This window comes from Notolabrus celidotus, chromosome 23 (assembly GCF_009762535.1).
Source record: "Notolabrus celidotus isolate fNotCel1 chromosome 23, fNotCel1.pri, whole genome shotgun sequence".
In the NCBI taxonomy this organism is placed as follows: domain Eukaryota; kingdom Metazoa; phylum Chordata; class Actinopteri; order Labriformes; family Labridae; genus Notolabrus; species Notolabrus celidotus.
The window spans coordinates 3,032,393-3,056,452 of NC_048294.1; the positions used below are offsets into that span (position 1 = coordinate 3,032,393).

Genomic DNA, 24,060 nt, shown 5'->3' on the forward strand with positions numbered 1-24,060 from the left:
GCTTAAACCAAGAAGAGGGAGCAAAGACTGGAGGAATGACAAAAAGAATTTGTCCATGGGACCGAAGATGACAGCCACTGACAACTTTAGGAGTCAATGAGGAGCATAAATAAGACAGCAGCTCCTGGAGTACGGCCTTATAAAGAAAGACATACCAATGCTCCATTCTTCTGTTGTATAAGGAAGACAAGCCTACCTTCTCATACAAGATACAGTGATGTGTGCTGAAGCCTAAACCAGAAACAAACCACAATGCAGCATGGGACGCTGAGTCCAACATTTTCAGAGAGGTTGAGGAAGCATGCATATAAAGAACATCACCAAAGTCAATTACAGATACAAAGGTTGATTGAATGAGCTTTTTACGAGCAGCAAAGGAAAAACAGCGTCTGTTTCTATAAAAGAAACCCAACTTTACTCTCAGTTTTTTTTAGTAAGACTCTCAATATGACGATTAAAAGAAAGATTTTCATCTAAGAGAAAAGCCAAGTATTTAAATGTTGGGACACATTCGATTTCCTCATTTGTGGAGGTGAAAATCTTAGAGTCATTTGTCACCGTCCCCTTGGACTTGGAGGAATACATCACCTTAGTCTTGTCGGCCATTTAAATCCAGCCTTAGTTTACAAAGATTCATTTGTACTGTGTTGAATGCAGCTTGCAGTTTGCAAATTGCACTTGATATGTGAAGGAAAAGGTGCACTATCTCCCTCTTTAAATGCAAAATATTAGAAGTATTTATCTTAATTAATTACATCTACTTATTTAAAGTCGAGTTACTTCGAAATAACTCAAAGAACAGCTCTAATTTATGCAGAAATGTTGCTTTTTAAACACAATTCATTCAGCCTGTGGATGTAAGCAGCTCTTTAAGCCACGCCCCTTTACAGCACGTCATTCTGTCAACACGGAAGTGCTCTGTGTCTTTGAATATAGCGCGCGAGCTGCTGCTACTTAGCAACAAGTGGAAGGTAAGTCACATTTCTGGTCTCAGGCAGGATTTAAATCACAGTTTTACTGCCTAAAACTCTTAATATATGTTATTTCTACTTTAATATTTAATAATTTGTTGATGAACTCTTTAAAAATGGTGTTAAAGGTTAGCTAACGTTAGCTTTTGTTAGCTAAAGTGCTCTATATCAGCTGTGTTCCTCCTCTAGGTGTGATAACAGAAGTAGTTCCTTGTTGTTATTGAGTCTGTGGTTCCTGTGGTTTCTGTGGTTCCTGTCCCATCAGGGTCTGAGGGATGCCAGCCTCGGAGCCGGTCCGGTTGGGTCGGAAACGCGCCCTGCCCTCCTGTCCGAACCCCCTGTTCCTGAAGTGGCTCACAGAGCTCCGGGACCAGGCCAAGGAGAAGGGGCTGAAGATCCAGCACGTCTACCAGAAGGTGGATTACACTGACCTGGTTGGGTCTGATTTTGGGAGGGGTTGTTTGCTGGAACAGTGATGGAAAATAATAATAAAAATAATAATAAAAAAATAGAAAATATATGGATTTAACTTGTTCACTTGTAGTCTGGGGCACTATGTAATAATAATAATAATAATGATAGTAATAATAATAATAATAGTAACAATAGTAACAATAATACTAATAAAAATATGTATACTTTTTACAGTAACAATAATTAAAATAGTAGTAACAATAATAATAATAATGATAGTAATACTAATACTCACTTTTATGTATATAGATTGAACTTTTAAAAACATGGCAGAAATTCAGGAGGATGACAAATAAACCTTTAATTCAACATTAAGGGTCAACAAGAATAAATACATATAAAACAGTATAAAGTGATGAAACTGTAGACCAATAAATCCTTGAAATAGAGGTTAAGAAAATAGGTTTTAAGGAGAAGATGACATCACATCAGAGAAAATAGAAACAGATAAAGAGCGTTAAAATGATAAATGAAAAATTGAAAGATAAAATCATCAAATTAATTAAGCTAAATTAAGATTCAATTAAACAAAGGTGAAATCATATAAAAGTAAGTCTGTGAAAATTTGTTTTACGACAAGATTTAAAAGATATCATTGATTCTGTCGTTCCAAAGTCGAGTGGCCCTGATGATGGAGCCCCACCTGAGAATCTGAGCCAGCGAGATGGCTCATGTGTTGTCAACATTTCTGAGAAGTAACCCAGGGCGAGACCAAAACGAGCTTCAGAAGCGGTCTATAAAATCTTAAAATCAATTTAATAACACAGAGGAAGACAGAAGAGAGAAGTGAGAACAGGAGCGATGTTGTCTGTTTAAAACCAGTAAGAATCCTTTTGTCTGAAACGCAAACATTCAGGCAGGAAAAAAATGCAATTAAATTCATTTTTATTGCAATAATGAAAGTCGTAATATTTAACACAGAAAATTAGACAGAAGTGTAGCCGAAAGCAGAACATTTAAAAAGAAAAGGTGCATTTTTCTCTAACCTGTTTCTTGTATTTATCTTTTCTAGGCCATCAGCTCTCTGAATAAATATCCACTACCACTTCAAAACGCCAAAGAAGCAAAGATCCTGCAGAACTTTGGAGACGGTATCTGTAAGATCCTGGATGAAAAGCTGCAGCGATACTACAGAGAGAACGGTGAGGGACGGATGGATGGATATAGAAATGATATTCTGTTACACGACAGAAAGAGCAAATTTGCTTCTCTTCAGATGTTACTAAAATCATAAGCCAGCTCCTCTGTCTCTCTCTCTCTCCTGTCTCCAGGTCCAAACGCTCCTATTCACTCTCTCCCTGAAGGAGCGCCCCCTCGTGGCAGACTTGACAACAACAACATGGCTCCCTCCAGAAAGGTAAACAGGGCAGAGTGTGAGTTTGTCTCATTGTGGATGACATTAAATTCCCTGAGAGAGGGATTTCAGACTTAACTTCCCTCATCACACGGAGCAGCAGAAAATACTGTCACAACATTGAAGTTCGAACTGATTGGAATTTAAAGCTTTATTTAAAGAATCTTCATGTAGTCCATCCATCCAGCCATCTTCTACCGCTTATCCAAGTCCGGATCACAGGTCAGGAGTCTCAACAGGGAAGCCCAGACACTCCTCTCCCCGGCAACTTCCACCAGCTCCTCTGGGAGGATACCGAGGCGCTCCCAGGCCAGCTGAGAGATATAATCTCACCAGCGTGTCCTGGGTCTTCCTCGTGGTCTCCTCCCAAACGGACACGCCCGAAACACCTCCCCAGGGAGACGTCCAGGAGGCATCCTTACTAGACGCCCGAACCACCTCATCTGGCTCCTCTCGATCCGGAGGAGCAGCGGCTCTACTTTGAGTCTGAGCTCCTGACTCTATCTCTCTAAGGCTGAGCCCAGACACCCTGTGGAGAAAGCTCATTTCGGCTGCTTGTATTCGCGATCTCGTTCTTTTGGTCACTACCCACAGCTCGTGAACATAGGTGAGGGTTGGAATGTAGATTGACCGGTAAATTGAGAGCTTTGCCTTCTGGCTCAGCTCCTTCTTCACCACCGATCCCTCTGTCAATCTCTCGCCCTATTTTCAAGAACAAGACCCAGAGATACTTAAACTTCTCCACTCAGGGCAAAAACTCCCCTGGAGTGGGCAACCCTCCCCTCTTCCGGCTGAGAACCATGACCTCAGACTTCATGTAGTATCCCTACAAATCAATCACTAAATATGACAAAGATTAAACCTTTCATGATGTTTCTTTTGTGTGATTTTGTGTCCTTGTAGAAAAATGCAGCAGGGGATCAAGTGAAGGATAAAGGAGGAGGAGGAGGAGGCAGGAAGAAGAAGAGGGAGTACGTGCCTCAGAAAAGGTCTGGAGGTTACGCGGTCCTCCTGACCCTGTACAGACAGTCACAGGTACAGCTCTCCTTCTTCACACCACATTAAAGTTTTAACATCGTGGCCTCAGGAACTGACCCCATGTGTCTCTCCGTAGATCCCCGGGGGTAAAGGTTACATGTTTAAGATGGAGCTCCAAGCTGAAGCTCAACTTCTCTGTGACAAGTCCTTCACTGTCGTAAGTACAGGGTTGCAATTTTGTGCACAACACCTTCTCCTACATTCATCATGCATCAATCTTCTTCCTCCTCTTCCTCTTTCTGTCTGCAGCCAGATCTGGGCAGTAAGTACACCGCCTGGTCTTCAGTCAGCACTCTGATTCAGAAAAACATGGTGTTAAAGACTCACAACCCCGCAAGGTACGAAGACCTCCAAACCCGAGTACAGAACACATCTTCAGGTCTTTTCTCTTCAAGTCCTTCCTCTTCCTCTCAGGTATTCCCTCACAGACGAGGGTTCAGCTTTGGCGTCCCGACTGGAATCAGCCGAGCAGGAGAATAAAGAAGCTTCTGAGGGGGACAGAGAGGAGGTCAGGAGTGAAGAAGAGGAAGAAGAGGAGGAGGAAAATGGTCCCAGGGTTGTGGATCTCACATGTAGTGACGACGATGAAGAAGAAGAAGAAGAAGAGAAGGAAGTCGGCAGAGTACGGTGAGTAAAAGTTAGGAAGATGAAGTCTTCTGCTGGTTTTTTTTTGTGCTTTGCAGAAATGCGTCATCTTCTCCTCACAGCCCCGCAGAGAAGCCGAGGAGTGACATCGACGGGACCAGCTCTTCTTCAAAACCTCAGAACCCTCAGGGAACGAGTGGAAGGAAGCCGACCGGAGGATGTCTTCTCCCCGGAGCGTATGAGATCATCCTCTGTGTCGACTTCATCGAGACAACCGGGTAAAAGAGCCGCCTGTGCGCCCGAGTGAATCAAAGTACCAGGATGTAGTGGTCATATATGAGTCAGGATTTGTCTGAGGATTAATCACGTGTATGTTTCATGATGTGCAGCGGCAGCACCCACCGTAAACAGGAGCTGGTGAAAGAGCTTCAGAGGAACGGCGTCAGCTTCGATGTGAGGAAACTCAACGTGGGAGATTTCCTGTGGGTCGCTCGAGAAAAGGTCGCACCTGTACCAGGTAACAGCAGAAGAAGAAGAGGGATTAGTGACAAGACACTGAATGATACAACTCCACCTTATCAAACCAGAGATGTTTTCACTTTGTTGTAACTCAAAACTTTTCACAGACGAGCCAAAGAGTCGACAACTCTTGATTTATCATTGCTGCTTTTATTTTTGGCTCTCGAATGAAGGGATAGTTGTTATTTTTATGGGAAAAGCTGATGTAGAATAAGACACAGTTAGTATCAACAGCAATAAAACAGAACTCCCCCTCATAGGTACTAAATCCACCCTTTCCAAAGTCGACAGTTTCTCCCTCACCATAAACATCTCAACAGTGTCCCCCTCTCCTCAGGTAAAGAGTCTGGGTGTCATCCTAGACAGCTCACTTTCTTTCCACTCTCACATCAATAACATAACCCGGTCTGCATACTTCCATCTCCCCAACATCAATCGTCTCCGCCCCTCTCTCACCCCTCACACCACTGCCATCCTGCTCCACAGCCTCGTCACTGTAACTCGCTCCTCTTCGGTGTCCCTCACAAATCCCTCCATAAGCTTGGTCCAGAACTCTGCAGCCCGCATCAATTCCAGAACCCCTCTCCTTCCACCACATCACCCCCGTCCACTGGCTCCCTGTCAAAATTAGAATCAACTTCAAAATCCTCCTGTGCACATTCAAGGCCATCCACAACCTCGCCCCCCCCTGTATCTGTCTGATCTCCTCCACATCGTCACCCCCTCTCGCTCCCTCAGGTCTTCCTCCTCCCTCCACCTCTCTGTGCCCCCCCTTCCCGTCTCAGCACCATGGGGAGCAGAGCTTTCAGTCGCTCTGCTCCCCAACTCTGGAACTCACTCCCACCAGACATCCGAAACTCTGACTCACTACCCCTCTTCAAATCCAAACTTAAAACTCATCTGTTTCAAACTGCATTCCCTGTTTAACTTCACAGCTTCTTTTTCACTTGGTGTCACTTTGCTTGTTGTCTTTATTTATTTTATTGTGTTGTTTTTATTGTGTTTTTAAACTTCTCTGTAAAGTGTCCTTGAGTGCTTAGAAAGGCACTTTAAATAAAATGTAGAACTGTTAGTATCTAAGCGATCAGAGAAACTTCAAACAGATACACAAAGACTCACCAAAGCTTCTCTGACCAAACCTCTGATTTCCTGTGACCCCAAAAGTTGATCTCAAGCTTCTTTTGTCACGCCATATTTCCTAGCGCTCACTGTTTCATTTGCATGTTGCCCTACAAGCTTCAAAGAAGATCATTCGCTATAATCTCTCTCTTTCCAGGTCAGCTGCGTGCTCCTGCAGGCCGGGAGCTCGTGCTCGATTACATCATTGAGAGGAAGAGGATGGACGATCTCTGCGGGAGCATCATCGACGGACGCTTCAGGGAACAGAAGGTCAGCATGTCAAATAAAAGTTGACGTTTCAAGTCCTCATTTACAGGAAGTGTCATCAGAGTTAAAGTTTATTCCCTTTCTAGTCAATGCTCATGTTCACACAGGGCGCCGTGGCGCGTCTCAGATCCGTCTTGGAAGCATGCCCCCCACGCCACTCCGACAGAGATACGCTTTTAGTCTATTTTTCAAAGGAGCCCATGGCCAGCACGTGTCAATATACACAGAAAAGAACAACCTGGACAGGAAGTCAGGCACAAGTCCACATACAACATCCGCCAATCTCAAAATAAAACACCATATACTCCAGACTGTTTAAAGATTGTTTAGATCAGAAATGCTCATCGATGATGGATGCAAGATACAAACAACCACATATCAGTGATCCAGGTCGACTACAACAGGACTTTAAGATGATCACTGAGTCAGAAGGTAACAGGACTTTAAGATGATCACTGTGTCAGAAGGTAACAGGACTTTAAGATGATCACTGTGTCAGAAGGTAACAGGACTTTAAGATGATCACTGTCAGAAGGTAACAGGACTTTAAGATGATCACTGTGTCAGAAGGTAACAGGACTTTAAGATGATCACTGTGTCAGAAGGTAACAGGACTTTAAGATGATCATTGTGTCAGAAGGTAACAGGACTTTAAGATGATCACTGTGTCAGAAGGTAACAGGACTTTAAGATGATCATTGTGTCAGAAGGTAACAGGACTTTAAGATGATCCCTGTGTCAGAAGGTAACAGGACTTTAAGATGATCACTGTGTCAGAAGGTAACAGGACTTTAAGATGATCACTGTGTCAGAAGGTAACAGGACTTTAAGATGATCACTGTGTCAGAAGGTAACAGGACTTTAAGATGATCACTGAGTCAGAAGGTAACAGGACTTTAAGATGATCACTGAGTCAGAAGGTAACAGGACTTTAAGATGATCACTGTGTCAGAAGGTAACAGGACACCAAAATAGAGACAAATTATTATTAAACTCATCTAAACCTGCAAAATCCAAACTTTATAGTTCTGCAGCAAACTCAGTGATGATTAAAGCACAAAAGTAATGGAATACTCTCCAAATGAGCAGAAATTCAACCACAGAAAGGCTCTGTAACCTGCTCTTTGCATGTAGTTCTCTCTATACTGGACCCAGCTGATCCTGGCTGCTCTGAGCTGGCGCTACGCTCCAGGGCGCAAGCCGTCGGACGGAGCGAATGCGCTGCACAGCCGTAATGCAACACATCCTGTATAAATTGGGGGTCACACATTTCCTGTTTCTCTCCCTGTCATCAGTTCCGTCTGAAGAGGTGCGGTCTGCACCGGCCCATCTATCTGGTGGAGGAGTGTGGGAAGGCGGCGTCCCACATGAGTTTACCTGAAACCACACTGCAGCAGGCCATAGTCAACACACAGGTGCACATACACATCCTCCTTCACTTCACATGCTACATGTTTCAGTTTGGAGATTGATATATAGGCAGGATGCACAATGCCGACCCATCACGGACACTGTAGGTCATCAAATGTGTTTCAGGTGGTCGACGGATTCTTTGTGAAGAGAGTCCAGGATGTGAGAGAGTCAGCAGCTTACCTCACCGTCATGACGCGATACCTGACTAAACTGTACCAGGTGAAACACGATGCATCAAACTTCTCTGAACCCGCACTTTGATTTAACTTCGATCACAGCTCAACATATGATGTGATTCTTCTTCCTCTTGATTTCAGAACCGAACCCTGATCTGTCGCTCCAGAGAGCTGGAGGGGGATACAGGGAGTGATGAGGAGGGTGGAGGGAACCCTTCCTGCTCTTTGATATCTTTTGCAGAGTTCAACCACGGTGCAGTCAAAAACAAGGTCTGCATGTCCTCCACATTTACACCTTTTATAGTTCGTCAAAAACAACACTCCTGATTCTTTTTTACCTTGCCCTGCAGATCCTTTAAAATCAGAAGTCAGAGTTTGTCAATTTAAGGCCATAAGAGGTCTTTAAAAGTTGTATGTTTCCTTGAAAGAGGTCTTAGATTGAAGATGGACTGAGATATATCTGAATACTTTTGTCAAATCCACACGATTCAGTGGGGTTACGTGATTTTATAATATTCTTTTCTGTGGAGTTGTGGAAGATTAGAACATCTAAGTTCAAGGAAATTTGGTTTCACGTTATAAATGAGAGGGAGAGGTCTGTAGGAGGAAATCATTAAGAGGAAGAGCTTTCAAATTTTGGGGTTTATGGTCAAATATCTCATGCTTTTGTTCTGCTATCAAAATAGTTTTAATGTGTCTTTGTTTGGGCCTTTAAAAAGTATGAATTTGATTAGATACACACCAACACTATTGGACTTAACCTGCTCTATTGTCTTTGAATGCAGCGTCACAGATGTGTTCATCCTTCCCTTTTGCCCCCTCTAGTGTCAGACGGTGAAAGAGGTGTTTGCCCGACAGTTGATGCAGATCAGCGGTTTGTCTGGAGACAAAGCAGCTGCTGTACTGGAGCAATACAGCACCCCACACAGGTAGATCACACACTAATGAGCATCATCACCCTGTTCCTCCTTTGTAATGGCTCCTAGATTTTATACAGCTCTTCTTCTGTTGTGTGCAGCACAGTGGAGATTTTGGTATTCAAGACAGCTCAGTGCTACTGAAGTCATGATATGAAGTGCTACATTTCCCTCTCACAACAAATGATGAACAAGTTGAATTTATGCAGCATGATGGTGTGCGTGGCAGAAGGGGCAAAGTGCTCTCTGAAATATGCATCTGTTTTGTTGCTTCTTCTTCTTTTAGGTGATTTAAAGCACATTTTTTTGAACAGTGTGAAATGAAAATAGCTGCAGCCTAAAGCTCTGACGTAAATTTTCAAACAAACAAAGTATCCCTACACTTGCATCATCCTGTAAGGGTTATATCTGTATTAATGCTTCCTGCTTGCTGCACATTATCCTGCATATTTCACTGTTCTGTTTAATTTTAGGGATGAAGCTGACTATAAGCTCTGTAGCCCCCTTTATTCTCAGCTGTTATAATTTGTTATGAGTGATCATTTAACTGAGCATTTCTAGGAGGAAGACTACTTCAGTGTTCTGTTATAGACCGTAACCGCCCACTTATTTACAATGACGGTGAAATTCCACCAGATCCGTGTCCGGTCCGTCTCCGATCTGTCACGGCACTGGATCTGATAGGTTTCTATTCTACTCAATGTGTTAACTTCCACTGGATCCGCTCGAACGCAACGGATCAGATCAGATCAAGACTTCTATTTTTGGCGGCGGCCCTGCGTTCCAAAAATGCAACCGGCGGGTGTTGCAAACGAGAGAGCACGGAGCCGCACACGGATCTGGTGGAGGTCCCGTGTGACAGACTGACCAATCAGAGCTAAGATTTCAAGAAGTGGTATCCAGTATTTTCCTTTAACAGTTAACGTTGAAAGCTTCGCCGACAAGCAAATTCTCCCTGAAATGAGTCATGGCTTAACAAAGATCTTTCAGTGTAAGGAAAAGTAAAATGCTCTGACCGCCAAACAAATGTAATATTCTAACATTATTAATTATCATTGTGTTTTTCTCTCTCACTTTCAGTCTCCTGACAGCCTATGACCGGTGTGCAAGTGAAGCAGAGAAGGAGAAACTCCTCTCTTCCATCCGATATGGGAAGCTCAAAAGGTTTGAGTGTTGTTTCAGTCATGCTTTCATATATTCTGTATACTGTGATGGTTTATGTTGTATTTTCTGTTGGCCAATGAGAGTGAAAGGAATCCTACTTGAGTCAAAGTTAGTGCAGGTTTTGGTAAAATACGATTGGTTGTGATCATACTGCTGTTTCTTCCCTCTCCTCTCTGACTTAATTAACAATATGGGGCAAGAACCAATACTGATGTTAAAATGACCTTTAATGCCATTTTTTTAAATAGTTTGAAATAGTGAATGATTTTGGGACTTTTGGGGGGAAGAAAAGAAATGCAGAATTTACTGAAACCAGCACAACTGACTCTTAAAGGCACACTCCATATTTAAAGCAGTTTATTAATGTTGTTTTCTTGGTGTGTTTTGCAGAAACCTCGGACCGGCCCTGAGCAAAACAGTTTATCAGTTGTACTCGACTCAAGGAGCTCTGACGTGAAAACACACCATGAACTCAATCCAACTCCTCTCATTATGTGTAAACCTGAAGTCGTTATTTTTTGATTCCTACTTGACTCGACTGTACTTCAGGATGGTAAATGATTATGTAAATGTCCGGTTGCTGCTATATTTTGAATACGATGTACATTTTGGTGCTTGTATGATGTACTCGTATGAAGAATTTCACAAATTTATTATTGTGACTCTGCATCAATAAAGTGTATTATTTTCAGATTTTTGAATGCTAATGTGAAAATATATCTACCCCCCCCCCCCCCCTCCATTTTGACATGCTTGGAAAAGTGAAACATAACTCTAGATTTGGAACAAGGCTGAGGGGTATACTACGAAGTGAGTTCAGCATATCCTAGATATCTTCTCCTGATCCAGCTTCCTGACAAAGGAGATCGCGCAAAACTGTCAGGAGGAGAATCCTTGATTCAGTGATTACCGCGGGGAAAACCTAGGTCACATGACTCCAGCTGTCCGATGGTCCTGCTTCTTGTTGCGTTCTGAAAACACACTGAGCCAGATCTGATGGAAGTCTGTTGTTCGATTTCTTATTTACATGTCAAGACCATAGACTGTATATATAATGGACAGCGTCGCTCCGCCTTTTCCCATTGCACAGTTTTGAAGCCAAAATATCCCGTTCCATAACGCTGCCATCTTGTAAATTTTCTGCAGCCAGTCTGCGCAGTAGGCAATTTGTGTGATTCCACGGTAACAAGCTCCGCCCTACAGCGTACCGTCCCGAGGTCCTACAGAGTTTCTCTCTACGGCAGCTGTCAATCAAAGCAAACCCAGAAGTAAAACCCCGTTTTTTAACCTCTAATAACTAACGAAAAATAAACTTTTCAGAAAAAAGAGGCCTTGAATACAAAACATTCAAATACTAACAACATATCACACGGATGTGAGAGACATTCATACGACGTGTATTTATTTTTTAAAGTTTGACTGCAGCTCCATTCAAATGAATGGGGGAGACAGAGCTTTTGACCTACACTGCAGCCAGCCACTAGGGGGAGCCGTTTTTGTGGCACCCTCACTTCGAGCTAGTGATGTGTCCCCCCTGTGTCGAGGCTTCGGAGCGTGTGCCGAATAATCCAGGAAGATTTCTGTGAAGCGCGTACCGAGGCTTGTGTTGATGACATATGTGTTGACGTTCAAAGCCTTGCACGTATCGCCTGTACCACGTGACTGATTCAGGAACTGGTTCGTGGGTTTGGTGCCCGATTCGAAATATAAGGGATGGTGTCATTATAATCAATGCGCTTCTTTTACATTTATTGTCCACTTGATGGCGCTGTAGAGCAAAAGGAGCACCATGAAGCTTCGGCCCATGAGTGAACCAATTGGATGGAAAGCATCAATGCTTCACGAAGCTTCATCTCGCCATCACTACTTCGAGCCGAGCGAGATGACGTCCATTTTTATATCCAGTCTATGGTCAAGACAGACACATTGTGACAGATCTGCCTGCTTATTATTGAGGCTTTTGCAAGACTTTCGGGCATCCTCAATAGAGCAGAATGCAGGGGAGGAACTCTTGCTTTTACAATCACTAATGCACGTGAAACTGTGGAGTAATATCTGATAAATGACACAAAACAACATCATGCAGTTGAAGGTGGAATCGTCTCAGTTTAATGCTAAAATAAATATATGAACAAAACAGTGACAGTGTCTGTCTGGTCAGCTATCACCACAGGAAACTCTAGTTGTTACACTTGCAGCGTTAAAGGAGAGAAATCAATCAATGAGACAGCTTTAATGGAAAAGAAAGATGTAGATATGTAGAAAAAGAAATGTACACAGCAACCAGGATGTAAAATAAGAGACGTGATGATTGTTCTTTTCTTTTGTTGAGTAACTTGTTGAATACAGGAAAGTGGACGATGTGCACACAAACAGGGAATCAGGAGTAATACTCTCTATTAGTCAGGTGTGGGGTTTCATTGTTACGACATGTGAGTGCTGAGAGGAAAGAACAGCCGGTAGTGTGTTTATCGTATCAGGAGGTTTCAGTCGCTACAGAAGAAACGGCGTCTTTCATCGTCATGTTTCAGACAAAGTTTTTGAAGAAACTCTGCCTTGTTTTATTTTTTTTCTCTCTCCAGGTGTTTCTTACTTTCAACTCTGCCATCTTAAACTCTGGTCCCTAATTTTGCAGCGTCTGTTATTTACAAGAAAAGAAAAGAAAACAGGAATACAAAGAACTGACAGTTCAGACAGGACTCCTCTTGGAACAGATTAACAAAGTGCCATTTCAGGTGTTCTCTTTTTAAAAGGAAAGGTTTGAAGTCTTTCAGGTCTGTGTTTGAATAATACTAAATGTGGACTCAAAGAGTTACTGTGATTACAGAGAGGTCTTCCTCAGTTCCAATCCACTAATAATCCCAGAATGGCCGACTAATGACGGAGCGGTCCGACAGTCCGATAAGCAACTTTTTGACACGTTAGATGTTTTTGATGCAACTTTTAAAAGCACACGTCTGCTGTTGGCGTCAAAAAAAAGGACAAACTGGGGCGCTGGTGGCCTAGCGGTCTAAGCGCCCCACATACAGAGGCTACAGTCCTCGTCGCAGGGGTCGCCGGTTCAACTCCAGGCCGGTCAACCATTTCCTGCATGTCTTCCCCCGCTCTCTACTCCCCACATTTCCTGTCTCTCTTCAGCTGTCCTATCAAATAGTGGCAATCCATAAGGAAACTGGACTTGATAGAAGTTCTTGAAGACGTCTTCTAGAACTTCTATCATGGACTGTTCCTGCTTTATATCAAAGCCAATCAAACCTGATTGGTTGCTACTGCCTTGACTCCCGACGGCAAACACTTCCAAAACCAACGACTTGGACATTTTGGACAGTTCCTCTCTCCCCAATCAAACTGTCCGATTCTTGATCGTGAGTACTTTCCGGTTTCTTTCGACCATTTTGATGGTAATCTGTTTATCTTACGGCTGTACCCAGAACAAGTACTTTGAGAATGTGATCCTGGGGCTTTTGGTGACACTAGTAATGGGAGTTTCAAGCCAAAATACTCTTCCCACAGTCACTGGCATCTATTCGTCGATTATTTGTAATCAAACCCCGTCATAATAGTGGGCACTACCAGCGTTGGTCACAACCCTTATGTTGGTATTTCTGTGAGGCAGCGGCGTGGCACCCATGCTCAGTCTCTGCGATTATCTCCATTTCTGAGTCTCACACCACTACACACGTATTCCAAACGACTGTCGCAAATGTTTTCTTCTTCTTTTGTTGTTAAAAGCAGCTAGAAATCTTCTTCGTCTGTTACTTGACGCAGTTAGCAAACAGCTTTAAGACGCTCTATAGCCACCGTAAGGCGGGAAGAGCGTCAGGGCTCTCAAGTCTCACGCATTGGGCGTATATTTACTGGGACAACGCCGCTTTTCTTTAAACTGTGGAACAGAGGGCGCTGGTGGCCTAGCGGTCTAAGCGTCCCAAATACAGAGGCTACAGTCCTCGCCGGTTTTCGATTCCCGGCCGGTCGACTATTTCCTGCATGTGCCTCCCCCGCTCTCTACTCCCCATATTTCCTGTGTGTACAGGAAGTCATCTCAGTAGTATTTTCGTTATTAACAGAACGAAATTACTACTTTATCTCAAAAATAAAGAGAGCTAGGGAGAGAGTAAAGCCCCGTTTCCACCAAGCGGCTAAGTTCGGTTCGTCTCGGTACGGCACGCATTTTGTGGCGTTTCCATCGACTAAAACCGGGACAGGTCCCCAAATCACTGAGCCGTACCGTCCCACTTTTCGGTACCCTTCTGTTGGGGTGCCAGACATACCGATCCAACCGCAGGAGGTGGAGCTAGAAACACTGCAGTCCGTTGATTGGTCGAAAGAATCGTCACTTCCTGTTTGACAGCGGTGATAACGAACAACACATAACCCCGCCATGTTTAAATCTCCAGTGGACTTCGGGTAGATCACTTTTTTTGTTTGGAAAATGGCGTCAAGAAACAGCGTTCACTGTGTCGCGCTGCCATGACGTCACGCTATTACGTAGCTGATGCGGCTATCGGCATCCGGCTTTCACGCCGCCCTAAGTAAGGCACGGTTGGCTGTGGAAACACAAACAGGATCAAGCGTTACCGATCCGACCCGTACCAAACTGTACCGATCCATGCCAGACCGCTTGGTGGAAACGAGCCATAAGAGAGAGGGCAGTCAACATTGTTAAAGGTAAAGGGACAAAATACAGCCTTTATACAAGAACTTCAATAATACATCTCTCTGAACTGAGTTCAAAACTTGAGAGCCCTGTAGCGTACTACAACCAAACAAAAACCGTACTATTCGCATTGACTCTTCGATTTTTAATAAGTGAACGAATATTCAAGCCCTAATAGTGACCCAGCAACCAACCAATGAATCAAACTATGAACATATTCTACAGTTGAAGTTGGAAGACTCTCAGCTTTTAATAACTCCTTCAAAGTTCACACGGGAATCGAACACAGACCTGAAGAACGGGACTCTTTCCTCTCACCACACCTCTCTTTGTTTTCTCCACCTGCGTGGTCAAAAGTGCGAACAAGCATTAAGGGGGGTTTTCTGATCCCAAATTCAAGCTAGAGTCTCTCTCCAGTGGTCCCATCGCAAGAAAGGCAAGAGTCATCTTTGATTCAAACACACACCTCAAGGGTCTACTGTTACAGAGTCATTGAGTCAGGAAGTCCAGGTAGATCCAGCTCTTCAGTTTCGTGTCAGTCGTCTCGTTGAAACGTCGGGATCCGACGCTCTTCTGCTGTCAGTTTTTTCAGATTGGGTAAAAATGTGAGGAAGGGACAGAGTGAAACTTCAGGTGAAAAACAAAGCAGTCCTCTGTTTCAGTTTCAGTATTTAATCCTCTCCACACGTCAGAACAGCTGCTTAAACCAGAGTGAGGATCCTGCATCTGTCGGTGCTCATGTGTCACCCCAGGGCAGCCACGCTGATGCAGAGTTTTAGGGTGAGGGGACAGCAGATAGAACCAAGCCGAAGTCTCCTCTGCTGATTTAGCTCCAGAGTCTGAATGCCTAAGTGCAGCAGTCCCTGCCCCGTCCCCTTTGAGTTCTAGTCGGGCATGTCGATGCAGAGTTTAGGGGGTGGGACAAAGTATTTCCCAGGACTCTGTGTGATGACCACGCCCGTTTTCTTGTGGAACATGGGAGCGATCTTTGGTGGAGGCTCGGGAACGGGCAAATCCTCAGCCGCCTCGGGGTCCTCGCTGCGCTGGAGGTCATAGGAGACGTTGCCGTACTCTCTCAGGAACGGGAGGAGCTCCAACAGGAAGTGACAGAAGTCTTTGCGGATTCCAAACCACCCTGAGGGGAGACCAGGACAGAGGACGGTTAAGCGCTTGACGGATGCTGAAGTTACAAATCCTGTGGGTGCTGAGATGTATGACAGAGAGAATCACAAGAGACATGGACTGGCGGTAAATACTCACAGTGGTTTCCTCCTTTCTGACCGAACGTCGTGGCCATGAGTGTGAGCAGAGAGAGCCAGAGCGGGACGAACACACACACGTAGCTCAGACTGTTGTGGCCGTCCAGCTTGTGCACCAGAAGGATCTGAAGAGATGACGCAATAAAAGAGTCACAATCAGGTTACATTGGAGAACGAGGGAGGACGGGTTTGAGAAATAAAAACAGGTTCAAAGTCTTTGTGGTGATACATTTATTTCCCTCCTACAACAACTTAACATATAAAGGTTTAAAAAAATATTTTCTGAACCAGATTTGAGTCATCAGGTGTTAAATTTACTGGGAATGAAGTTTCAATTGACATTCAATAAGGCTGTGCTCATTTCAAGCCAGTAGGGGGCAGTGCAGGAACATTTTACAGCTTCAGAATTTAGCTTTTAATGCAACTTTTCCCTTCAGTTTAGGACGTACATTTATAATTTGACATCCCAGCTTTGATAATGTAACAAGGGGTAAGGGTTAGGGGGTTAGGGTTAGAGTTGGGGTTAAGGTTAGGGGATTAGGAGGTTAGAGTTGGAGTTAAGGGGTTAGGGTAAGGGTTATGGGGTTATGGGCTTAATGTTAGGGGTTTAGGGTTAGGAGGTTAGGGTTAGGGGTTTAGGGTTAGGAGGTTAGGGGTTTAGGGTTAAGGTTTAGGGATTAGGGTTGGGGGTTATGGTTAGGAGGTTAGGGGTTTAGGGCGTTAGGGCTACAGGTTAGGGGGTTGGGGTTAGGGGGTTAGGGATTGGGGTTAGTGTTGTGGTTAAGGGTTAGGGGGTTAGGGTTATGGCATTAGGGGTTTAGGGTTAGGGGTTAAGGTTAGGGTAAGGGTTAGGGGGTCAGGGGATTAGGGTTAGGGGTTTAGGAGGTTAGGGTTAGAGGTTTAGGGCGTTAGGGCTACAGGTTAGGGGGTTGGGGTTGGGGATAGGGTTAGGGGGGTTAAGGTTAGGGTGTTAGGGTTAAGGGGTTATGGTTTAGGGTCAGGGTGTTAGGGGGTTCGGGTTATGGGTTAGTTATAGAGTTAGGGTTTAGGGTTCAGTGTTAGGGTTTTAAGATCAGGGGTTCAGGGGGTTAGGTTTTGACCAGGGGTTGAAGCTCACCTCGAACGTGAGAAGAGGGACGACGATGGTCATCCAGCTGATTGCCATGGTGATGTGAGTTCGCCGTTGCTCAGCGATGATGTCAATGGAGCGGAGGAAAAGGACAGACCAGATGATGTAGTACAGGACAACAAGGCACAGGAAGGACATCAGGATCCAGAGTGGGACACACACCACCTGAACACCACACAAAGACACGGGTTAAGAGATGATAGAAACCAGTTTAATCTGTGGTCTCTCTGGTTTGAGTATCTTACCAGCCAAGGCCAGGTGATGATCCGGTCCAGCCTCAGAGCGATGAAGATAAACTGAAGGATGTTTACGGAACACAGCACCTCCAGCTAGGGAGAGGAAAGGGAAGAGGATTATGTTCACCATCATGTTCTTTCTCTTATAAAACTTTCTGGCATGAGAAACAGGCAGACTCCTCACCTCGAGGGATCGGTCGTGTCTGAACCCCCACACGCAGGCTGCCACAGAGACGGGCGACACGAAGAAGAGAGGCATGAAAACCAGGAGCCAGAAGTAGTGTCCTCTCGCCACGCGGTCGCACACCAACACCTCGAACATCAGCAACAGGACGTGGAGTCCCACGGCGATCAGCATGGCTTTGAACTCCACGCATGTCTCCCCTTCAGCTCTAAGAGACGACACATGGGAGAGGAAACATCAGAGAGTTCTCTTCATACTGACACGAGGTGAATCTAGACGTGGATGTAAGACTGTTACCTGTACTGGGGGTTGTGTGCCCAGACCCCCGTGCCCACAGAGGCCCCGATGATGACCAGCAGCTTCCACAGCCATATCGGGGTGAACACCGCCCAGTAGCTCCACTGAATGACTCCATCAAGCCTCAGGGAGAGCAGCACGGAGAAGAGCAGCAGGCAGGAGTAGATGAGGAACTTACTGCAGCAGGAGGAGAGACACAGATTACACAAAAATACAGAACCTGTAAAACACAAATACTGCATCAGGACTTGGTATCTGCAAATATTCAATATTAAAAATTCAGTTCAGGGGCCAAGAAAGCTGATCAGGACATCCCAAAAAATGATTGGTTACCATTTCCTTTTATGTTTTGTACGGACGCCCTAAAAGGACACAATTCAATACATTTCATTTTCTCAGTTTTCTCATCTTTGCACTATTGCACGTTATCATGTTTGTCTATTGTTTCTTTTTATTGCACTTGTGCCTTTTGTACTTATATATATATTTTTTTTTTATTAGTACTTGATTTTTAGTGTCTGTTTATTTATGTTTGTACAGGGAGTACACAAAAAGTCAAATTCTTTGTATTCTTGAGATACATTGAGATTAAAGTTCTTTCTGATTCTGATTTTCTGATCTGATTATTTTAAATAAGTTGTGAAATTGAGAAAATAAATTAACTTATTCTTTATGGTGCAAGAAATGTGCTTTACAAGAGGGTGACCAAGTATTAGTAGAAAGACAAATAAACAAGGCACAAATATGAACAACATAAAAACGGACAAATAAAGAAGGGATAATAATAATAATAATAATAATAATAATAATAATAATAATGATCTGAATTGAAATGTAACTTAATTTTATTTTAATTTATTTCAAACGTCTTAAGAAACATATTTTTAAAATAATTGTATTCCTTTAGAGTTCTAATTTTATGTCTTTTTAAAATGTGTTTTATTTCTTTATCTTCACTTGTGTGATTTTATTAATTTCCAGTGTAATTTTGCTGCCCATGTAAAGCCACAAAAGGGCTCTACAAATATTTTTTTTGTTAATGTTAAGAGGAAAAGCAAGGCAAAAACAAAACAACAACAAAAAAATAATAATTCATGTATAAAAAAAATAGAGCATAAATTGCACAAGAGGTAAGCAATGTAATAAGGAAAAAAAATGAAATTAAATAAATATATTATATAACAATGACAATGAAAATAAGGCTGAATGACAGTTTCCTGATTCTTAATTTCAAGAGGTTAATATTAAATACAAAAAAGGAAATATATATATATATTGTGAAACAATAAAAATAAATACACTTTTAAAAAAGTGTGTCTGAATAAAAGAAATGTAACGTGAAAATATGTATTCAAGATTCAAAGGTTTGTATTGTCAATTTTCACTATATATACAAAGACAGACAGGAAAAACGAGACACTGTTTCTCTCTTCCAGCTCTTAAATAGCAAAGTTTAAAGCTGCTGTCAGGAACTTTTGTTTTGTATTGATTCTGGCGCCCCCTTGTGGACAAAGTGATACCTCTTATCTCTTGTCCTATACATGCAAAAGTAGTGTTTTCAACAAAAATCTCATCCTGTTGTCTTTTATCAGGCAATGTGATTCTTTTCCATGAAAACAGTCAAATAAAGTCTGTTTCTGAAGCAAGATGTCCATCATCTGGTCTGACACCTACCCCCTCAGGGCGGTTTCAGGCATTAAGAATAACAACAGAGAAGGTGTCAGTGTTGCTGCTGATGGACTTGTTTGCTATTGAAGGTCATAAAGAGGCATCAGTATCATTTTCAGTCTGTTTCTCAGCCAGTTCAAAAGTCCTCACAGGGCCTTTAAATATAAAATACAATAAAATTATAATAAATAAAGTTAAAAACAGCCTACGTACACAGTGCAGGTAGTGCAGTACTGTGACAGTTTAAACATAAGGAGGAAATAATCATTTTGAATTGTATTTATTTATTTATAAACTTGTACGCTCGAGAAATCAGAGAAAATCAAATGTATTTAATGATGTCCTTTTAGGGCTTCCGTAGAATGGAGTTAGTAATTCTAACTCTAAATACATATAATGCTCCTAGTCATGATTATTACACTAATTATTCACACCAAACTTGATGTTTAACGGCTGAATTAGTCTTAAAAATGAGCACTTTAGTCCATTTTACACTGATATTACAACTTTTGACATCAGTACATAGGTGGTAGTTGACGGCTGTGAATTTCAGTTGATGTCTGAAGATGTTACTTACTAAATAAGTGAAGTTAAAAATGTGAATATGACTTAAAATCTGCGACATTAATCCAGTGTTTGAAAAGTTCAGGACTGAAGTAAATCCTAAACGGTGCCTCAGCTGTCGAGCAGGGCCTGGATCAGTCACATTATTTTAACATTAACTTCATTATTTAAAGATGTATACTAACACACACAGTCCCTCTAGTTAATATAAACACATAGTTAAATATTCATAAACACAACTGAAGCCCATTCTGTGTCTTAGAGGACTGAAGCTCACTCAACGTCCTCAATGTAGCCCTGCTAACCACAGCTAGCTTAAATGCTATGTTGCAGCGTCGTTACCTGGGGTTGAAATCCTGGAACAGTCCTCTTAAATTCATGTTTAAACTCAGCGGGTCAGATCCCAAACATTAGTCCACACTTCAGTCACTAATTCACCGCCCAGGACTTTAAGCTACACATGGTGGTTGAGGCGGTGTGTGGTTTTCTGTGTTAGTTTCATCACAGCTCGGAGCTAGCTTGAGTAGCTTCTCTCTGTTTTGGTTGTTTCACTTTTTTTTTCCTCGACGGGAAGTCACGTGACGACGACGGAGAAAGCCGAATGGTTCCGAGCACCGTCTGACGTCACCTTTCACTTCTTCTTCGTAGTTTATTGGCGAATGAGTAGCTTAGAGGTGCATTACCGCCACCAACTGGACTGGAGGGTGGAACTGGAAATTTTCCGAAATATAAATATTTAAGTAATTAAATTTAATCAAACAAACTAAATAAACAAACTAAACTAAACTGAACTAAATTTTAAAAAATGAAGAAAAAATATATGTATTTTAATCAACTCACAATTATGTCACTCTTTATTTCAGAATTCAATTTTTGATGTGTTCATTTTATTTTAATGGATATGTCTACCATCTTAAAGAATAAAGAATCCTAGCTAGGGTTGGTAGTCACGGAAAACTAGCATGAATTATATTATTTGTATTATTATTTTAATCATTAATATTTGCATCATAGCTTGAACATTTATTTATCTTATCTATAAAAATTAATTATTTATTTATGCATTTATTTCTTGTATTCATCTGATTTTGTTAACTACCTTATTTTTAACTTTTCTTTCCACTCTTACTTATTTTATTAATTTTACTGTGTTGATTTTCTTTTATTTTGAAGTATCTTATTTATAATCATGCCTTTTAGAATTTTACCATTTCTGTTGTTTCCTCAGGACTCGGTCTACCCCACCCCACCCCACCATTTTAACCAGTATAACAAAAAGTGAATCTAAATCTGACTACCAACCCCAGCTTTAATTCTGTGGAGTCACAATACTTCTCATCCAAGTTTCTCTTTCAATTTTTATAAAACCATACACACACACAAAAAGAAAAACAAACAAACAAATAGTAAAATAAAAAATAGACAACCCTTTTTCATCATAAAAATAAAGGCTTTAATCTCCATACATCTTTGGCACAAAATATCAGCCTCTAAGTGAACTTCAGACTTTCACTTGCATTATGTGTTTATTTTTAGAGATTACTCACTTTAGATACTTTTACTTTCTGTTACCTTTACTACTTTTATACTTAGTCAAGTATCACCAACATGTCTCTAGTTTCTCCTGTGAGTCTCTGAAGTAGGGGTATTGCTGGTAATAATGTAAACACATTTTTAATATCAATAAAACCCAGTGAGTGTAATCTTAGACTCAGAACTCAACTTTGAAAACCACATTACCAGAATAACAGAAACATTATTTTACTATTTAAAAAACATCTCAAAGCTGTGACCATTTGAATCCCAAAGTGACGCTGAGAAACTAATCAATGCGTTCTTTTCAACACGGTTAGATTATCGCAAATTGGCAAAAGGGAGGCATTGTGGTTTAGCCAACTATCTTAGAGTTATAGGGGAACATTCAGACGGTCTATGTCAGCATGGGAAGTTTGAAACTATTCAGCATGTTATTTTCTCATGTTGCAGATATAGAAATGAAAGACAGCAATTATTCAGAGATTTATCTAATCTGGGTTTCTCTTTCTTTTCCTATAAATCTATCTTTTCCTCTGATACGTAATTTCCATCAATTGGCAGAGCGATTATACGTCATATATTACATTATACAAAATATAATATAGGAATTTAATTTGAAGAAGAAGAAGATTATTGCAACGCCCTGAATGCAAGGCTATCCAAACAACCTGTAGGATGACTCCAGCTCATCCAGAGTCCTGACACACGCAAGAAAATTCAAACGTATCACCCCGGTTCGCAAAACACTTCATTGGCTTCCCATTCAAAACAGAATCACTAGCTATAACGTGACCCGGACACTTAGGTCATCAGGAAGACTTTGAACCATCCCCAGAGTCAGATCAGAGTCTGGTGAAGGGGCTTTCAGTTTCTGCGGTCCTTCTCTCTGGAACAAACTGCCTGCTGACCTCAGCTCCATCACATCTGTCTCTTCTTTGAAAGCTAAACTCAACACTGTTTAATTTTCCATAGCGTACTGTATGAATAATGGACGTAGTATCCGTGACGTCACCCATCTGTTGCTGAAGCGCCGTTTTGAAGCCAATCATCGGCGGGAGCCATATTGGAAGTGCTGAACTCAACCTAACATCTGTCAAGGTAAAGAGGCGGGCTTTGAGCCTCCTCGCCAACAGCTGCAGTGTTCCCCCTCTGTCAATCAAGTCAGCTGTGCCTCTCATAATGGAAAACTCGTTATCTTGATATCTTCAAAATTGACGTGTTATGACAAAATTCACTCCCCTTATAGTGTGTGCCGATCGAGAAATGAGCTATCCAGACTACACTCTTTTTTTTTTGTACCAGGCTGTGAACATGTTTATTGCTGCTGTAAAGATCGGCTTCTTTGAATTTCTGTGCATGTGGTTTCTGGTACTTCCAGAGCCAGCCTCTAGTGGACACTCAATGAACTGCAGTTTTTAACACTTCCACATTGGCTCCGGCCTGAGGTTGCCGCTTGGTGCATCTATTGATTTCTATGTTTTTATCCTCAATGTAAAGCACATTAAGATTACCTGTAATGAAATGTGCTTTATGAATAAATGTGTTATTGCTATGAATACAATCTGATAAAAATGGAGGCACAGAAAAGTTTCCAAAAGCGCGAACGTTCACCTCTAAAACCCTACATGTCTAAATACAAACCAGACAACTCCTATTTATGACTCTGCTGCTCCACGTGTCACTGAGCAACAAGACATGTCAGCCAGCACATAAATAAATAAAGTGGGTAATGATTCAGTGAGAGAATATAAACCTGTGGGTGTTATTTTAACACTTCTAACTACTGACAGATGTTAAACTAGAAATAAGCAGCTATATTTAAGGCTGTGCGTGTGAACAGATTAATAAGTGACAAGACAAATGCAAACACAGTCATCTTTTTCAAATGTCTTTTTTTTTTTTATATTAATTTTTATTTTCAAAAGGCAGGTATAAATCACAGTGTTGTTTGGTTTTTTGTTTTTTTTAACACACATGAACAAGAACACCCCCCCCCCTCCCTCCCGCAAACATGTTGCACAGTGAAACAGACAAGTACAAACATACATATGTATACATAATATCCAAATAAAAGAACAGTGATAATAACAATGTCAAATATGATCAAAATAAATCAAAATAACTTAGGTATAAATAAAAGAAAGAAAACAAAAAAGACAAAAAAAAAAAAAAAAAAAGTGCAAATAGAAATGTGTTGTGCAGAATAGTTGTGCAAATATACAAAGTCGCTATGTATGGCTCAAACTACCACCGAGAGCGGTGGGAGTTGACTGCTCACGCCCTGGTTGACAGCATGCTTGGACTAGGGCTGTTTCCGAAATCGCCTACTATAATAGCAGTTCGTACTGATATGTCCAAAATTCAGTATGTAGTAAGTAGTATGTGAACAAGAGCAAAATCTGCAGTATGCCAAAACTCCCCGGATGTCTACTGATTCGGGAAAATATCTCAGTGTGCATCGGACCAGTCTGCCTCGCGTACTGTTTCCCATAATGCACAGCGCTCGTTCTGCTTTTTCTTTTTCCTCATTTTT

At 42.0% G+C, this 24,060-nt stretch overlaps 2 protein-coding genes across 2 annotated transcripts; one reads left to right on the plus strand and one right to left on the minus strand.

Moving 5' to 3' along the window:
• The first annotated feature begins 877 nt into the window (after nucleotides 1–877).
• On the plus strand, nucleotides 878–10,690 carry mus81 (MUS81 structure-specific endonuclease subunit). Its single transcript, XM_034677090.1, has 17 exons — nucleotides 878–971; nucleotides 1,237–1,387; nucleotides 2,458–2,587; nucleotides 2,717–2,802; nucleotides 3,703–3,834; nucleotides 3,914–3,994; nucleotides 4,087–4,175; nucleotides 4,252–4,464; nucleotides 4,545–4,700; nucleotides 4,812–4,939; nucleotides 6,218–6,330; nucleotides 7,623–7,742; nucleotides 7,864–7,959; nucleotides 8,058–8,186; nucleotides 8,742–8,845; nucleotides 9,914–9,997; nucleotides 10,388–10,690. Exons 2-17 carry the CDS (start codon nucleotides 1,247–1,249, stop codon nucleotides 10,452–10,454), a joined length of 1,869 nt encoding a protein of 622 aa, XP_034532981.1. The 5' UTR covers nucleotides 878–971; nucleotides 1,237–1,246; the 3' UTR covers nucleotides 10,455–10,690.
• A 1,388-nt stretch (nucleotides 10,691–12,078) lies between these two features.
• On the minus strand, nucleotides 12,079–20,609 carry tmem185 (transmembrane protein 185). Its single transcript, XM_034676548.1, has 7 exons — nucleotides 20,334–20,609; nucleotides 17,760–17,936; nucleotides 17,463–17,670; nucleotides 17,288–17,371; nucleotides 17,031–17,207; nucleotides 15,915–16,038; nucleotides 12,079–15,789 (listed from the first exon to the last, which is right to left on the minus strand). The coding sequence occupies exons 1-7, from the start codon at nucleotides 20,369–20,371 to the stop codon at nucleotides 15,539–15,541; spliced, it is 1,059 nt and encodes a 352-aa protein (XP_034532439.1). The 5' UTR covers nucleotides 20,372–20,609; the 3' UTR covers nucleotides 12,079–15,538.
• Between the last annotated feature and the right edge of the window lie 3,451 nt (nucleotides 20,610–24,060).

Excerpts from the sequence above, each read along its gene's own strand:
- mus81 (XM_034677090.1), top strand. The coding sequence starts at position 1,247 with ATGCCAGCCTCGGAGCCGGTCCGGTTGGGTCGGAAACGCGCCCTGCCC. Across the intron at positions 4,465-4,544 it reads AAGGAAGTCGGCAGAGTACG|CCCCGCAGAGAAGCCGAGGA; the intron begins GTGAGTAAAAGT and ends TTCTCCTCACAG. Across the intron at positions 8,846-9,913 it reads CAATACAGCACCCCACACAG|TCTCCTGACAGCCTATGACC; the intron begins GTAGATCACACA and ends TCTCACTTTCAG.
- tmem185 (XM_034676548.1), bottom strand. The coding sequence starts at position 20,371 with ATGAATTTAAGAGGACTGTTCCAGGATTTCAACCCCAG. Across the intron at positions 17,671-17,759 it reads GCACACAACCCCCAGTACAG|AGCTGAAGGGGAGACATGCG; the intron begins GTAACAGTCTTA and ends GTCGTCTCTTAG. Across the intron at positions 17,208-17,287 it reads TCATCACCTGGCCTTGGCTG|GTGGTGTGTGTCCCACTCTG; the intron begins GTAAGATACTCA and ends TGTGGTGTTCAG.